Source organism: Ciconia boyciana, chromosome 3 (genome assembly GCF_034638445.1).
Source record: "Ciconia boyciana chromosome 3, ASM3463844v1, whole genome shotgun sequence".
In the NCBI taxonomy this organism is placed as follows: domain Eukaryota; kingdom Metazoa; phylum Chordata; class Aves; order Ciconiiformes; family Ciconiidae; genus Ciconia; species Ciconia boyciana.
This window is the reverse complement of record NC_132936.1, coordinates 99,983,669-100,001,761: the sequence shown is the minus strand read 5'-3', so window position 1 is coordinate 100,001,761 and position 18,093 is coordinate 99,983,669. Positions and strand designations below refer to the sequence as shown.

The window sequence follows — 18,093 nt, the reverse complement described above, 5'->3', positions numbered from 1 at the left end:
GAAGACTTCCTCAACCCACTAGTCACCCCGCTTCTCCAAATCACTTATGACTTTGCTTTTGATGATCACAAAGCAACATAGGTTTTATCAGAGATGCACACTAGACTGCACTGGTGACCTCCCTCCACTGTGCAAAATATACTCTGGAATATTTTACCCAGTTATTTATCTATGCAATGTTATTGTGCTTTCTGTCCACAACTGATTCCTTTGAAGTTTTTGGTGGGAATTTTCAAAAGCAACTGATGAGATCAAGCAGATTTAAGAAAAAAAAAAGAAAAAAAAAAGTTGCTTGATTGCAGTATGCAGACATCTGAAGATCCTTTCACAGAAACCTAAAGAAAATGTTTCCAAAACTGTCTTGGATTGTTTGTGGACAGCTAAATCCTTTTGATAGTTTCAACAATTGTTGTGACATTTTTCTACTACTTTTTTGTAAAGGTCAAAGTCAGAGAAAATAGTAACATAAAAGCCTCGTATACGTAGCGTATTTTTCTTAGCCCAGAAGCAACATCCATCCTCAAAAAGGCTGCTTCTGTAAGCATTTTCATTCACACTGCTGTTGTTTTTTAAATGACTGGACTATAAAATTTAGCTGAGAATGAACTAAGAGAAGACTGGAAAGCAGTAATGGACACAGGTAAAGTATACTTACGTTTTTTCATCCTTGCTTTTTTTGGGGGAAAAAAAAATCATCTCGATTAAAAAACCAGCAAGCCAATAAGGCATCTAAATTTTACATGTTTCTAGAGAAATAAATCTGTCCACCTTGCCAAAAAAACAAAACAAAACAAAAAAACAAAACCATCAGCCAAGCCTTCCATCTGTTAGTAACCGATGTGTATAAACATAGATATCTTGTGGTTTATCTTACCTTTTAGCCAGCCATAGTTTGGTTCCTATACAGGTAATGATGTCACCCAGTCCCTGCTGAAAGTCCGAACTAACGAGCTGTTTTGATTCTAAGTATGACTGCAGCAAGTGAAAAACCTAAATAAAAAAATAAAATAAAAAAAAAATTGAAACTAGAGTTTCTAGCCACTGCTTTTCATCCAAATAACTGTAAGATGAAAACAGCCACCTGCAAAATGAACAACTATTACTCAAGGAAAAACATGTATTCATTTGGCATAACAACAGATAGAATCCTTAAATTGCCTATTCTTTAAAATTCACTTTTCACAGTAATTGAACAACAAAACACAGGAAGTGCTGGAAGATGTTAACCTCCACAAAGTGAGCAGCGGACAGCAGATGAACACCACTCCTACTGGCCCTTGCCAACTTCAGCATCCCTCAACTTTCTTGCAGTGCCATCTGCTCGCCAGTGCCAGCACAACTGTCTGTGGAGCACGCAGGCAGCTTGGCCCACTGGATGGAGCGGGGCTTGCTGCATCATGCAAGTACAACCAAGGAGACAGGGAAGGGTCTTTAAAACCCACACACGGAGCAAGAAGTTTTTTAAAGGCAGTAGAATTATAATCTATAACCAGTCTGAAGTGCTGACAGAAAAGTTTCTTTATTCCTGCTCCTCAGATCCTTCATTCAGGGCTCCAGTCAAACACAGCGGGCAGCTGGGTTTCACAGCGAAGGGAGATGCCCGCACCTTTCCCTTCCAAGGACAGAGAAGACTGAGCTCCTGCACTGGGGCTGTGCGCTGACTGCGCTATCTCCTCCAGAGCTTCACATAAAAGTCTAGTAGACACGTCCTTGCTACAGCAAAGGAAAGAATTCAAGATACCAAAATAGAAAGCATGACCTGTAGCTTCCTGTTCAGACAGTTAACAAAGCAAACAATTTCTCTTCTTAGAGACCTTCCTTTGCTATCTAAAAACAAGTTTTCCAAGTAGTACGGAATTTATAGAAGTGTTAAGAAAAAAGTGAGTTAAAAAAAAGATGTATAGTTATCTAGATCATAAGCATGAAAAGGAAATACTGGATTATATGAAAGCTGATAGCAACTGCACAGTGGAGAGGGACTCTCCAAGCCCAGCCCCTGTAGTACTCATCCCCTCCGCATGTGGGAGAGGGTGCGTGACACACACTTCTGACACAAGTGACGATGCCCGTATCACCCACTTGGTTTTTACCTTCCCCATGCACATGCAAGTGAGCAGGCAGCATTACTAGAATTAGTCAATTTCTAAATGGAAAAACATGGAGATAGGTGGTGCACTACTGAAGCCTAATGGCAACGATCTTGCTCGGGTTAAGGAGTTTTGCACACACATGCAGTTTGGAAGCTGGAATAGGAGGAACAGGCTGCTAACTTTCCCTCTTTAACTTGCCTTACAGCCTCCAAATTTGACATTCTGTTTGCCTACACACGTAAGTTACATTGATAGACGTGACAAGGTTTCTATGCAAATTGAAGGAGTACATCCCCCATTATTTATTGAAACTGGCGATGTGCAGAATTTAGGAAGCTTTAGAGGTGTTATCAGACCATTTCTGAAAATATATACCTGAGCATTTTATATGGAAACACTCTTAACGTGTGAGAGTATTAGCACTTCATACTTGCAAAGTGACCATTTTATGACTAACGGATCAAGCTGAGGCCTTCACTTCGCTTTGGGAAAAGAAAAACTTTTATATCCAGACTTTTACATCTCAGATCTTGGTTTCCCGCATTCCAGCTATCACTTGCTCCTGGGGTTATTTTTTTTTGGTTGTTTGCTTGTTTTGGAAACACAAGCCCTGACGCATAGCATTAACTTGACACAATTTCATCTGGGTTACTTTTTGTGAAATTATTCAAGTGGAAAAACAGCTGCAGTAGTTTCAAATAAGCACAGAAACAGAACAGAAGAGATGTCAAGAGACTATCTAATCCATACAAACTGAGGCAGGGTCTAAACATTCTCCAGTGAACAAATGCCTGACTGTCCTAATCCTGAAAACAGACAAGAAAGCAGATTCCGAAATATTTGTATGCAACCTCTTCTAGTGTTTCACCCTCAAAATCCAAGCTCTTGAGGTAAGGTATTCCTCTCCACTCCCACCCTTGCCCTCATGGTGAACAACTGTTCTCTGGACACCATTCAGTCGGTCCAGATTTTTTCCTAGTGAGGTACTTATTAAACACAGAGATCCCACTGGGGCCCCTTTGACAGGAACAATGAAATAAACTCTCGTCTCCCTGTGTTAACAGGTGCTCTGCAGGCAAGAGGCATCCTGGAAAGATAGCTGTCATCCTGTCTTTCTTTTTTTTAAATCTTCTGAAGTCCTCTGTACTGAGTATCATTTTGTTGACAGCAGACCATCTTTCTAAGATAGTTTTTCCAAGATCTTTTTGAATTTTTATCTTTTTCTACAAAGCACTTTGCAAAAGTGCAAGCTTGCAAACATGTGAGAGTGGCACCAGAGATCTCCACTTTGAATGCTCTTCTTTAGCCTGCTCTTGCCTGTGCAACTGTCTGCTTATTAAAACGCTTTATGTAAGTATCTACTCAAATTAACCTTCTTCATGAAAACCAATGCACAAAGTTGCCACTACTACTAGTTTCTTTGGGTTTTTTTTGGCCTGCCCTTAATCTCTGTTAACTAATGGACACTACAGAAGAAAACAATGTATATGTAGAAGCTCTTCTTATTGCCTTTTATATCCTCTGCTAATTGAAAATCACTTGGTGCCTTAACCTCTCTAATTTTATTCTGCTATGCTTGCATTCATTTCCAGGAACAAGAAGGGACTTACCTCTAAGCAATAATATAAAATCTGTTTCACGATTATGAAGGAGCTATCATATTTTTTCCTAGAAGCTTAAATTAATCTCTTCAGCTTTTAAAACAACTCCCAAAGTGCCTCCCTCCTAAATACATAGGAAACCTAAGTAGTTTGATAGTTCAAGCAAAAGGTCTTGAGAGGGACAACTGTGCATACTAAGTAGGTCAAATTTGTGGATTTAAATTAGTCCAGGTAGGAAATTCACTACTGAAAGCGCAAAACTCCTCTGCAATTCAGTCTATATGAACCATATCCTTTCAATACCATTCAGAAGGTAAAAATCAGAGGGCATGAGCCATATTAAAGCAGTAGAATTACAAGGTGCAACTCACATAAGAGTTTGACTCACTCTTGAAAAATGTTGACATTCATTAAAGACAAATGTTCAACTGCTACAGTTTACTCTCGTCTGACTTTTGACATATGCAAAATACTGATTTTCTAATTATTTCAGTGCAAGCCCTCTATCATTTATTCAGGTCCTCTCACCAAATTTGAGAGATCTACAAAGCTTTCCCCACAAAGGAATTATTTTTTTCAGCATAAGATTTTAGAATGTCTCAACTAAATTTGAAATTGTAATTGTAATGATATAATATATAATTGTAATTGAAAATGTCCACATCTTTTATTCAAAGACGTATTTTATGTAAGATAAAACTTGAGGCAACCAAACAAGCAATCTGTAAAAGTTAACCTCAGTAGATCTTCACTTCCATCACGTGTGACACGTCATTGTTTAGCTTATAGTAATATTGCTGTAGCTTCCATGATCTAAGACTACAAGGCAGACAATGTTTGCATGGGGAGGCAGCAAGTTTTATGAGACTGTTTGATATCAATAATAAAATAGACGGGCTTTCCAGCACACAGCTCTCCTCACGTCCAAAATACTACTCGATTTAAAATCCTTTGCTAAATTCCTCACTTACACATAAATGCAATGAGGTCATGGTGTTCCTTTTGTATGTGGGATTGGTTTTGTATTACACTAAGGTAATATATCAATTATTTTTTTTCTTTTTTAAAGGTAGCTTTACAAGAGATTTGCACTGTCTGTAGAGGAAGGTTTATGAAGACTTACAGGATGACAGTGATTATCTTTACATTTGACATGAACTAAACACCAAGAAAGCAGCCTGAAAGCATCTTTGGGATGTTGGGTATATTTTTAATAGGACTGAAGACACAACACCCAAGGTATTGTCCGTAGTTCTATGGAACCCTGCATTAAAGATGGCAAGTTGCGGGATGCTCATAAATCTTTTCTCTCCCTGAGCAGGCTGTTCAGGAGTCAGGCTAATACCCCAGCAGGACTGTACAGACTGCCTGTCAACCTGGGCAAGAGTTGTTAAAACAGTGTAAGCCATGGGAAGTACAGATACTTGCATATATAATGCTGAACAGTGTCCAGCGATTGACCATTCTGAGACCCTTTAGTCCATGAGGTTCTACTAACTCTGAGCCAGCATGTCCTAACCTGCTGCAGGTAAAACCACCAACATGGGAGGACTTCTTAGTGCAGAATAACACAGGGGAAAAAAACAAAAGGCACCAAGCTAGCTTAGGTGTGACACTATATCCTAATTAGCAAACCCCAAGGACCCAGCATGCCAGTGAAGGGAAGCCGTGTTCTGCTCTCCAGCCATTCCCAACTTCCAGTACCTTCCCTCCCTTCCTTGGCATTGTTGATGCTTCATCCTTGTTCTTCAGCTGTAGAAGCTTCAAGAAAAGGGGTAAAAGCGGAGGAGAGTGGGGAAGGGAAGAGGCAAAAAAGGAAACAGCCGGCTTGTGTCCCTGCTGGTTGATCAGCACACACATCCTTCTGTCCTGTTCACATCCATCCCCCACCAAACAGCATGCTTTCAGATGCAACACTGAGAGCCTTCTGTGTCTCCCTGTCATGACATGAGCAAGTTGAGTGTTTTCTTTGTACCCAAGCAGACCTTAAGACATAACATCTGCTATTTTCCAAGTGTTAATTTTGGATGATCACGTAAAAAAACAAATGCACATTACTTTTTTTTAAAAAAATAAATGCTTAAATGATTAGACATCAACTAAGTCAAAAATATAAATCACGAGAAGCAGGAAGAGACGTTTTTCTCCCCCACATCAACTTTGATATGATATTAAGCTGATCATTATCTTTAGAAGCTCTCATATCAGCTCAAATTGCTGTATTCAAGCTGTGAAATACACAATAAGAATAATGAAGCAATGCAACGGTGGATGAAAACTTGTATAAAACACAAAATTTAGCAAGTGCCTTTAAATTTTTTTTTAAGCCAGGAGTTCTCCTGCATATGTACAGAGACACTGCAAATATAACACAACCTTTTAATAGCTACAAAGTTGATCTATCGTGACACACTTTCTAACAAATTAAAATTAACATTTTGTAGCATTAGCATTAATTTTATAGGAGGAACTAAGGTTTCTGAAATATACAATAAGCTTTTAACTTCAGACGTGAAATAATGAGTAGGTGGATTCTTGGTGTGCATGCACACATATTCATATTTAAAAGAAAACACAGCCTTCAGCATGTTGCTGCACAAAGTGTCTTTTTTAAACATCCAGATTTTCAAAAAACACACTGAAGTTTATATAATTGCACACTTCTCAGTGAAGTAGCAAAGTTAAACTTTTCTCCCCTTAAGCTGACCTGAAGCAATAAAAACTTCTGCATGCATACCCTCAGCTATGTTTGGATGAAATTAAGTATACAGTACAAATATTCACATTCCTAAGTGCAAGGCTGAAACAATGCTCCCAGTGTTCATTTCAGTGCTTCTTGAAAAAAAAAAAACAAAAAACAAAAAGCAAACTGACATCACCCTAAACTGTACATTCTAAGCATAGATTATTTAACTCCCTAAAAAAAAAATACAAAGAATACAGATGTTTCACCAGCTGAAAGAAAACACTGTGTAAATACTAAGCTTGGAAAAATATGCCACTCACCAAGCTATGGAGGTTGAAGCAACAAGGAAAGCCAAAAAAGGGTGTTTGCAAAATGGCAGCAGTAAGGAGATTACTGCACTAAGCTAAATGTGGTTTTTCCGGAATTGTTCCATCAAAAGCTTTTACCCGAGTATTAACAGCCTAGTGAGAAAACCTCAAACATGATTTTTCTTTTCTTCTCTCATTTAAAGGCAGATAAAATTTTATTCTTCTTCTATGATAAATACAACTGCCAAGTTATCTCTGTATTTTGAAAGTGATGCCAAATTTTTCATTTTTTTACTACAACCATGTAGATAAAAACTGGCAAGCTGCTGTGACAGGTGAAGGCATTTTTATTAGGATGATAAAAAGTTCAAAGTTACAATAATTATCTCTAGGGAAAAACAAGCCCTAAAAATCCCTTTTTTTTTTTCCTTAAAGATGAAAAGTGCCAGTGTGATAATTACAATGGGACTAAAAACCTCAACTACCTCCCCACAGTTTCCCAAGAAGATAGCTACACAAAAATAGATGGAAGAGTTTATAACTATCTGGTTACTTTCTGATATTGTCCTGTTCTGTAAAAATTTGTATTGGTGGAAAAAAAATGTAATATTTTATCACCAGCAAGTATGGTATGAACACAGTCCCTGCAGTTCATGCCACTCTCGCAAACAAAAGCAGCTACACAAGTTGCAGGGTAATAGTTTAAAATTAGTACAGAACCACAGCGCACAAACGTGTTGTACCAGACAGCACTGGTGGCACCCCCCGTGCTCTGCATTCTCACGGCATATGATTCATCCTCTGCCACACCGAGGTTTAGGAACAGTGTGGACAGATCAACTCTATTACAAACATTAAGGTTTTCCTTCATATGAGGTATTTAATTATCAGGGGAAAAAAAAAAAAGAAGGAGAGCTGACGGTGCGGGGGGGGGGGGGGGGAGGGGCAGAGTACGTATTCTGAATTTATTTCCACATTCAAATGACAATATATTGAAGAGGAATTTCAAATATTTATCAATTCTGTTGCCATCCCCAAACAAATGTGAAGTGTTAGAAAAGCCATCACTTACTACATTGCTCTCATAGTCCTGGATCATTTATGTATACCAGATTATTATAGGCATCATCCCTTTGTTCCAACCACCTCCGTTCTTTGAAGTCTTTAATTTTATTATGGTAATTTCACAACTAACAGATCAGATTATTATTTCTGCCAAATATAAATTATATGATTGTCATATATGATTACTATATATGAATATTATTTGCTTCCTCAAATTTGTTTTTGTACAAATTAATAAACTCAGTCTGAAGTTGAAATATTTCCCTTAGCAAATATTTTTCTGAAAATTATATAAATTTTTTTTCTTCCTTTAAAGCAACAGCTGGTTCGCAATTCAATTTTTCCATAATTTCAGCTTTGTTTTGTCAGCACATTTCATCATCTAATTACACAATTTTGGTTTATTATACATGAGAAAAGTAGAGCTTTTAAATCCTTCTTCCAAATACATCCATCAAAATTCATAAAGCCAGGTTTATAAAAGAATCAAGTTGTTTTAATTAAAATGCAGGCAAGCATGTTTTGACCGAATTAAGAAGTTGTAAAATAAGGTATGAAAGTGTCTAAAGTTATGAATAAAAATACAATACGAGTTAACTCCATATAACTGAGCAAGAATAACACATCTGTTTAATAATCTGAAAATTATGGATGTGCCATAACTAATGAAAGGTACAACATGCTGAAAAATAGCAAAGTAGCTTTCTTCTCAGTGACAGATATATACCACAAAACATCCATTATTAAAAACATGTTCTTAAAGTTGAAGATAAACTCCTGCTTTTGTCTAAAACAAGTCAACAAATGTGAAATTTCACAGATCAAAGTTCTTGCAACACCAGTTGCAATACCATTTTTATTCGATTTTCCTTCAGGTTTTCCTTCCTATTTTAGTCAGGGTGAAATCGAATTCCAGCTTAAAATTTGTGTATGCAGCTCAAATTCTGTATTAGGATAAAGCAAAACAATAAGAAGTTTGCTGCCAGCTAACATCATATTCATTAGTCTTTTTTACTTGAAAGTCCTAGCTGAATTTTCTCTTAAAAATACACGGTTTGCCTATTCGCACAGAAACCTGATACCAGGTCTGACTTTATAATTATCAGGACTTTCTTACCATTAGGATCTAAGATACTTTTAAAGCTATCATTCATCTTATAAGTAAAGGTACATGTGCTGGGCAGAGAAACCCAACGAAAAGACCTGCGGACAGATTGTCTGATGAGAAAACAGAAAACCCCAGTAAGTAGATGGGGTTTCTCAAACCTGCCCGATGAGTAAGGGTCTCGCACACATCATCCTAACCAGCAGGCTTGACCAGAGATGAAAGAGGCTACTGTGGAGCAGGTGGCGTTTCCACTCTCTGCAAACATACCTATTATCTTCCCCATGTAACCAAAACCTGAAAGTCTAGAGAAATGAACACACCAGACTGTATGTTGGAAGCAGTTAAAAATTGTGCTTAGCCTTTATTTCTGATGGGAACAAACAGTAGGAAGGATACAATGAAGTCTCCTCTTCCAAGTCTATACCCTGCCATCATAAAAACCCACCCGTCACTGTCTTAATCCAGCTACCTCAAAGGATATAAAGCTTTCCCCCTCCTTTAAACAGCCTTTTTCCCTTTGTCCTTTTTTGGGAGGTGGTGGTTAAACAATTTGAAATTATTCTTTCCCAGACTACGTCCTCGTAACACAGTTATCCTGCACACGTCCACATGAAGGAGACAAAATGCAAATAAAAGACCAAGGTACACACCCTTGTTTACTGAGGGATATTTACAATTAGGAAGAATATTAAAGGATACAGCTACCGCACTAACACTAAGAAGCTGACGCGTAAGAGACACAGTCAGTATGAACATGTTTATAAAGAGTGCTCGGCAGTACACTGCTACTTGACCCCGTAGCTTTGCTGGTTTCAGCAGAGGTGATCTTCTGTCTCAGGAATGTCTGTGTTAACACACAAGCTGAGAAAATTATTAGAAGTAAGCCTTTATTTCCTAAATTCACACTATAGCATAAAGTGAAGTAAAGCTTGCAGCTTCAGAAAACAATTTTCTTCTCTCAGCTAATGATTTTAAACTTATAGAAGAGAAAATACACATACAGGTCTCTCTCTTTCAAATAGAAGAAAAACATTCAGTGTTTTTTAAAGTCTGAGGAATAATTTGCCACATTAGATGTCCAAGTGCAGGTAGCTATACCCAGGAAAATAAAGAGGTGGTGCTTTTCAGGGTCATATTACATCTTCCAAAAAGCTTTTCCCCATTCATACATCACATCAGTCATAACCTGTCGCTGTACATGCCTCTGTGTATGAGGATGAACTTCCCCTTCCATTGCTGCGTATTTACAAGCATGTTGTCACTTTTAATGGCGCCATTTACATCTGAGGAACTCAATATTACCAACTGCACTCTCTTGTCTGAACTCTAAGCCAACATTACAAAGCCTGCTGAACTTAGTGTTGCTGAACTGCTCATTCTTTCATGGCAGGGATTGCTGTACCTCTCTCCAAGTGCAAATACTAGGGAAAATGTCCCTCGCTTAACGAAAGTTCTCACACAATTAGTTGCTGGTAACAATGGGCACACAAAGGGCTACAGCTATACAGATACATCAAACACCATCCGTGTTGGTGCCTAGACCCTGAACTCAAATGCCACACTCCTCCGTCAGAGTAACAAAGCTGAATGCAGGCAGAACTCACAAGAATTTTCCTCTGTCAAAATTATCCCTACAAAAAAGGAACATGCCACTGAAACATGCAATAAAAGTAACTTTCTGTCTAGACAACATAGCTAATGCATGGGCTTACTTGTAGATAAGTCAAACTGAATTCCAAGTGCAAACATTAATAATGAGTAGTTCAGCTTTACAAAGGCAGTATATAGGACAACAGCACAAAGGAAGGTGCATGTAATGCAAACTCTTTTTTCTTTGTTTTTCATTACAGTAACATCTAGAAAGTCATTCATGTAAGAGGATCCCACTGAGCTGTACCATGAGAGGAAAAAGACAATCCTCAGCCAAACAGCCCTGCTGTATTTTTAGTCTCAATGTACTACAAGGCAGTAGTATTCAGCACAGGAGGATGTGGATACAGCCACTTTCCAACAAGGAAGATTACTTGAGAGGAGAGAGGACTGGCTTCCTGAAATACACATCATCCATTTGCTTCTTTTCCATGAATGATGAAGAAATAAAGCTTTTACTTATGTAATGGCATATTGCTTCTCAATTTTTGTAGTCTCCCCCTGTCCCCCCATTCCAACAGGATTATTATAGAAGAAAGTCTTGCAGGCAAGGAAGCAGAGAGATTAAGTGATTTATTTAAAATCTACAAGGGGTACATCCCAGAGACAGACTTAACTCAGATCCTTTAAATTCCAGTTCACAGATAGCACGCATGTGCATGAGAATTCATGTGGGAAGAAAAAAAAAAAAAGACTAAATTATGCTTCAAGTACACTTTTTTGAAAGCACTTTGCTCTCCAGAGAATACAGTGGGAAGAAGAATACATATGTGCCAGTAAGATGTAGACTGTACCACCAAAACCGCACAGAAAATATAGACAGTATTTCCTCAGAGTTCATCAGTTTTGGACCACTGATCTTCCTGAAGTTTTCTACTGGTATCATACACTTTTTGAAACTATGAAGTTCATGGAAACATAGGTAACTTACGTTGAAACTTAAACTACAGCAAATACACGAATCATACTACTGCTGAAACTCAGCAGATTTTTGCCTTACGCATATGGACAAGCTATTTATAAATTTTTACTTCCCATCAGGCTCAGCATGATGTTAGCTTACAATAACAAGTTAATGTTAATGTTTTCCAGTAATTTTCACAGTGCCATTTAACTGCAAGTGCCCTAGCCAAGGTAAACTTAAGGGCAAGGAAAGGGCTAACTGCATAATCAGAGAACAATATTAATGAATTTTGCATCTCTGCTTTGAACACTTGGAATTCTACCTGCAATATATTTCTCTTTTGTTCCCAAAGTTTAATCTCACTAGCCAGCTGATTACATCTTCCCAAAACAGATCAAATATTCCTTCTGATTTTAATTTGCCACAAAGCTTCATCACCTTGTGGATTTTTTTCCCCAGACAAACAAGCATCCTATGCTATCACAGAAAGTGCAAAACTCAAAGCTATCAAACATTTCCTGAACTCTAACGAGCTCACGCACTTTGTTTTACAATCAGCAGCATCACAGCAGACAAACGCTGTCCCTGCGAATTCACTAGTAACAGACAAGTTCCAAAGAAGAATGATTAAATTTGCTGGGGCTCTTCTCTTCAGAGGCATTAGAAGCTGTTCAGGAAGATCTGTTTTTTATTATTATTCTTCCCCTTCCCTCTTCCACTCACACACAATTGGTAAGATGTTGTTTTTGACAAAACGGAATGTCAATAGCAACAGTTTTTATGGTAGAAAGGCTTTTTTTGAAAAGCAAGTTCTTCCAACGCATTTCCTTACTCAAGACCACCTTCTCCAACATTTGCACATGCTTGCTTTTGATTTTATCATCCCAAAGGAGTGCAGCTGTCTCACTGTCTCTAAAAACAGTTCTGCTACTGTAGCTTAACCCTCCACTCGCTTTGGATATTGAACTGCATAGAGGTTGGCTTCTAAAAACAGCAGTGCCAATGGTAGATGTTACCATGCCTACCACTTGTTCAACACTGCATCCTGCTGAAGTTTGACGACTTCAAACCTCCTAGCCAGGCTTCTAATGAAAGCAAACTCTCCACTCCCTTCGGTCGCATGAGTTAGGTTAGCAGAGGCCTGCTATGTAAATTGAGCAAATCTTACTCCTTTTTACTGAAACAGCTCAGGGAGGAACACCAGCTGATCTGTGGCAGCTGCAACACCCACCAGAGAGGGCTAGTGACAATCAGCTGGATGTGGACTGCTGTGCACAAGATGTTTGCAGAGTACAAGCCTACAGAAATCCTCTGGCATTAAAGCCTCAAAACTGGCAATGAGAGCAATGACTAGGCAATGCACCCATTTCACTATATGCCAGATTTGCTCAAGGCAGCTGAAAACCATTCTGCATCAGTGATGCTTCAGGACTTCAGAACTATCAGGATACTTCACATCCTTTTTCTTGCAAATAAACACCAAAGAGAAGGTGGTCAGAGTATCTCAATGGGTTCTTCGGCGTCCTTCCCCTTCCCAATCAGTATCCATTTGGTCTTGCCTGTGTTCATCTCCACCCACCACTCCACAGCCAGTGTCCTGTCACTTCTGTATTTCACCAGCGGCTGCAATTGCAACAGCACCCACTAAAATCAATAGTTTCTTTAGTTAAGAGATTAATCGCTTTCTGTTTACTACCTTTAGATAAACTAAACCAGAATCCAGGGAGAGCTTGCAGTTTTAAGGCACTTCACAGTCTGAATTTGGCAGCATGGAAATGAGCAGAAGCCACCACTACTCTCTCTCGTATGTTCCTGGTACTTTATTCATAACCTCTGATAAACCATAAATAAAGCTGCAAAAAGGTACCACACAGAATAGCTCCTCATCACACAGATCTTATCTGTATCTCCATAATCACAGCACTGCAGTCTTTTAGAGCCCTGTAAGTGTCTGTGTCATACTGTGTCTTAAATCCTGACCACAAAGCATCCAAGACCTTGGTCATCATCAGATTTTGCTGGGGATTAATGGTTTGTATTGAATTACTGGAAGGATCATCACATAACACAGCAATTTTTTTGGAAGCAGTAAGATTTACTATAGAAATAAAAACTACAGTAAAGCACATGTGAAGTATGATTGCTTCAAATAAAATCAAATGCTAAAAATATTTCAGTTCGGAGAAGAGGACAACAAAATGAAGAATCAAGATGATGTTGTCAGAAGTTACCGAATCTGTGGAGGTAGCTTAGGCGTTTACTTAAATTCCACACAATTCCACAAGTTAACTGCACTTGGAAAAACAAGGGAACTTTATTTGAAACCAAGTTCCCTTTTCCCCCCCTCCAAGTACTGTTAAGCCTTTTCTGTGCACTTTATCAGTCTTGTTGGCCTTACAATATATTAAATATTATCAACCAGCTGCAAAAGGGGAGTCCACCTATTTATTTATTTAACGTTAAGGAGGATGAGTGCTCTCCTAGTAAGCTACAGATAACAATAGAGTAAAAGCTTTTTGTTAAACAGGTTAAAAGGTCAAAATAAAATACTTATTGATGACATAATGGTTTTCACTACAAAAATCTGAAGAGATCCCCTACAGATAGCATGGTGTACAACACAGTAATAATACTGAGTGTGAATGTTTTGTATTACAAACCATGAAAGAAAATAACTTAAATTTCCTCAAATTTATCACCTAGTTCTCCATTTTAGTCACTATACAAAATGGACAAATACCATCCAGCACCCAAAATAACCCATTTCTTACTTCTTTCTGAGGAAAATCAAGCTACCTAAAGAGACCCTAACCAAGCTTCTCCAGGAATTCAGTTGTGAGTATGTGACAATAAATGCTTCCTGTTCATGACACATGACACCGTAATTGAACGGTATCGTCCGTCATCCAGGGACACCTCTGAAGTGTTTTATGTTTCTACAGCTGCAACACTGCAATTGTTTTGAGGATACTCACGGCTAATCACGGTACTGCAATTCTATACAACAAAGTTGTTTCTTAAAAACTCCAGGGATCACCCATGTAGAGAAAGACATTATAAGCCCCATTCATGTACTGACGGAATGAAAAAATATTTATGACTGACTCCTAACTTCTAAGCCTTTCTTCCTGTTGCCCTATGTAATCTTTATAAACATCACTGAAATAAAACTGAATTAAGAGATAACGATCCGATGGAACACAAATTCCTCTGAAAGGAAAAGGCTGAGGGAAAAGCATCAGCAAAATTCAACTAGTCACACAGCTGACAGAAAAAAGTGTCAGAGGCAGCAGTGGTTATAAACACCTCTTTTTCTGAGGAAATCTGGATGTTAATATCAAAGCCCATCGCACTCAGAGAGTAAAAAACCAAAGAAGTTACTGCAGTAATAATTTGAGAGCTAGACATGATAAATTTAACAACATCCGCAACTCGACTTAGGAAATATTTAGGATGAGATCATTTATTTGGACCATGTGATCATGGAAGTTCACAAATTAAAGTTCACATGAAATGAACTTCTTGTTCAAGTGTTCACAAAGTGCCACATTGTACAATACTGAAAATAGCTTTAAATGTCATTAGAAATACTAATTCTTATGTCAGATTAGATTAAAATGACAATGCTGTATATTCAATGTATCTGTCTAAAAGATTTTAATTTAATTTAAAAAAACTTTTTACTTATCTGAGAGTGCAGTATGGCTTTTTAGAAAAATGAAAAAGGAAGAACATGAAACAACTCTCTATGGGTTACAGGGTATTAAAGAAGGAAATAGAACTACAAAGTAATGTATCTACCACTGTTACCAACAGTTCATATTTTTTCAGGGAAAACAGTATTATGCTTTTATTACTAAAGGCAGTATGAGGTTACAAAGATAGCTTTTTCCTCCCCAGTGATCAGTGAGCGCCAAGATACCATATTTTATATATTTTAAAACTAGTTAAACATAAAATGTTCATTTTTGGCTTTTATAACCTCTGTCTTCTGACAACAGAAGATACCTGATGCTGTAATATAATTTTTACATGTCTCACAGAGTACAATAATCCAAGAGAAATAACTAGTCGTAAGAGTATTACCTCATCCTAATATCTATAGAACCTACTTTAGTTTGATTAATTTTGAAATAATTTCTTATAATATGATAATTCAGAAGTATAAATGATTGACTCAAAGCCACAAACAAAAAAAAGCATTTCTATTGCCAGAAGCACTTGATGCACTTCGTTCTTTTTAAGGTCACTTTTAATACAACACTAACTAGTACCACCACAGAGGTTTGAAATCCTGCCTGCTCAACAAGTCTCCTATGAAATCTACCCAAAGGTGATTACACCAAGTCCTGCCTTTTTGAAATGCTTCAAGACTATCTATGGGCTGTGATTCATATGCTGCAACACTGGATACGCACATACAGCGTATGTTTTTTATTAGATGTTACATCAGGAAATAACAACTATTAACAACAACTATTTGGCAACAAGATGTATATGTGAAGTCTTTTAGAGTGTTACTATGTCCATCTCTACATCTTCCTTAGGCTTTTTTGGAAGTGGGTAGTGTTCACTAGATAGGACAGGAGCATCATCACCATGGCTCACGTGTATGTTTCCATGATGGTATTAATTACTTTTTTATTAACATAATCACTTAAAAAGCATGAAGTATGTAGGATGTTTCATGTAAGATGTTGACAATATGATTTAAAATTTCTTATTTGTCTTGAGTCTATCAGGGTTCAAAAATTACTTCATTTCAAAGAGCAAAGGCTCTAGCTGGTATTTCTTATGGTACAAAATGATTCAATAATTAAAAAAACCCAAAACAATGGAATGAAAATAAACAAGCCAAATATGCACTCAGGAATAGAACCATTTATATTTTCTTCAAAAAAAAATTACTGGTGTCAGTGGTGTCTGTTTCACCAGTGAAACAAGACAGTCAAAAACCAAAGAAGAGTAAATGAAAGATTTCTTGCAATGTACAAATGTGAGACAAGTACATAGTAGACATTTTGTTTGCTATAAAAGTGTTTTGTAGGGAACAAGAGAAGTTCTAAGTTGGCTTTTCCTACCTTAAGCTATTTTTTTCCTTGAAGAATAGCAACCTAATATTATAAAGCTAATCAAATGCATGCATTTGGACTGTGGAAAGGAAGAAAAGGTGCTAAGAAACTTCAACTATACTGAAGTCAAGCTCACTATGAACTATAAATGCTCAATATCTTTCATCTAGGTCATAAATATTTAAGTGCTGAATTCCTAAGTGATTTCTAGTAGTAAAACAGAAGTTCTAATCTTATTGTTGGTGCATTTCCACCAAAAAAAGGACAAATCTGGTTTCCAATATTTAAAGCTTTCCCAACACCCAATTCTGACACAAAGACTTTTCAGCATCTATGGAAATACCTGTGTATATTTGAGAATAAAATTCATAACCATTGCTTATTTTCCACAATAAAAACAGGCCAGAATGAACTACTACAATCCGGAGAGGTCTCCTGCCAAAATCAGACTAAGACTTTCATTGTCGATGTGAAGAAGTACTGAAGTGTACACTTTTGAATAAAAGTGAATATACAGACACACTTGACATGCGCTTCTGATAGCATGGTAATAACCCTACTGTAGTAAGCAACAATATACCAGGACAGCAGCTACTCTTTCAGAGAGGGTGCGGTCCAGAACAGAGATATGGAGGAGTAAGCACCTGAAACAAGAGCTGGCAGGAGGGAGTTGATAGCAAGGGTGCCAGGGGAAACAGGAAGAGATAACAGAGGTGCAAGCCTGAGAAGGAATGAGGGAGGACAGAATAGAACCACCTGCTGCTTATCATGCCTTCAGAAGCCTCATTCATTCTTTGCTTGCTTGAAGCTGTGTGGGAGTTTTCCACATTCCCAAACATCAAGGCGACTCTGATGATCCAGAGACAACTGGCACCTTTTATGAAGGAAGGAGTAGAGAAAAGGAAGGACCTTGACAGGTGATAAATTTAGAAGCATCCCTGTCACCCTCTCGCCATCCCCCTTGCTCTCTTCTGCAGTTAGACCACACCTAGGCTGTTTCCAGGACCTGATGAAGTTGCTGCAACTTCATCAACTGCAACATCCGCAGGGTACTTCAAGTCTAAGAGCTGCCTGCAGCTCCACTGGAAGCTGCATTTCTGATGAACCAATTCAGAATCCACATTATTCATTGAGGGTTTTAGCAGCAATGTCCCAGAGCTGGGAGCATGTTGTACGAGACAGTGGAAAACAAGTTTTCTTTCAATAGAGCATTGCCCCCCACACAGCCCCTGGCCTAAAAGCAAAACACAGAGATAGACCCTTATAGTAAGACACCACCCCTATCCCCCCCCCACCAAAACCCCTCCACCACTAGATGCAAGTATAACACAGCTGCTTCTTGTTAGTCCTGCCCCCACATAAACTTTGTCCCATGTAGCTTCTTTATGTCAGTCAAATTTCTGTACAATCCTTCCTCAGCCTGGATATCCATTTCCCATTCTCTTCTGGCCCATGAATAAACAGCAACAGAGGAACACATTTCCAGAGTTCATATGCAGAATATTCATATTCATCAGTTCATATTCAGAGTCATTTAGAGCCTGAGTAAGAAAACCACTTTAAGTCAAACAGCCATGTGAAAACTGTTCCTAGAAAATTTTAGCACCAT

The 18,093-nt window shown here is 38.0% G+C and overlaps 1 protein-coding gene across 2 annotated transcripts in view; it reads right to left on the bottom strand.

The window, feature by feature from the left end:
- The window catches only part of THADA (THADA armadillo repeat containing), a 169,586-nt gene that overhangs the window by 63,418 nt on the left and 88,075 nt on the right, over positions 1-18,093 (bottom strand). For both annotated transcript variants that reach the window (XM_072856806.1, XM_072856805.1), the window contains one exon: positions 875-990. In XM_072856806.1, the coding sequence (XP_072712907.1) occupies positions 875-990 (116 nt within the window). The remainder of the gene's footprint in view (positions 1-874; positions 991-18,093) is intronic.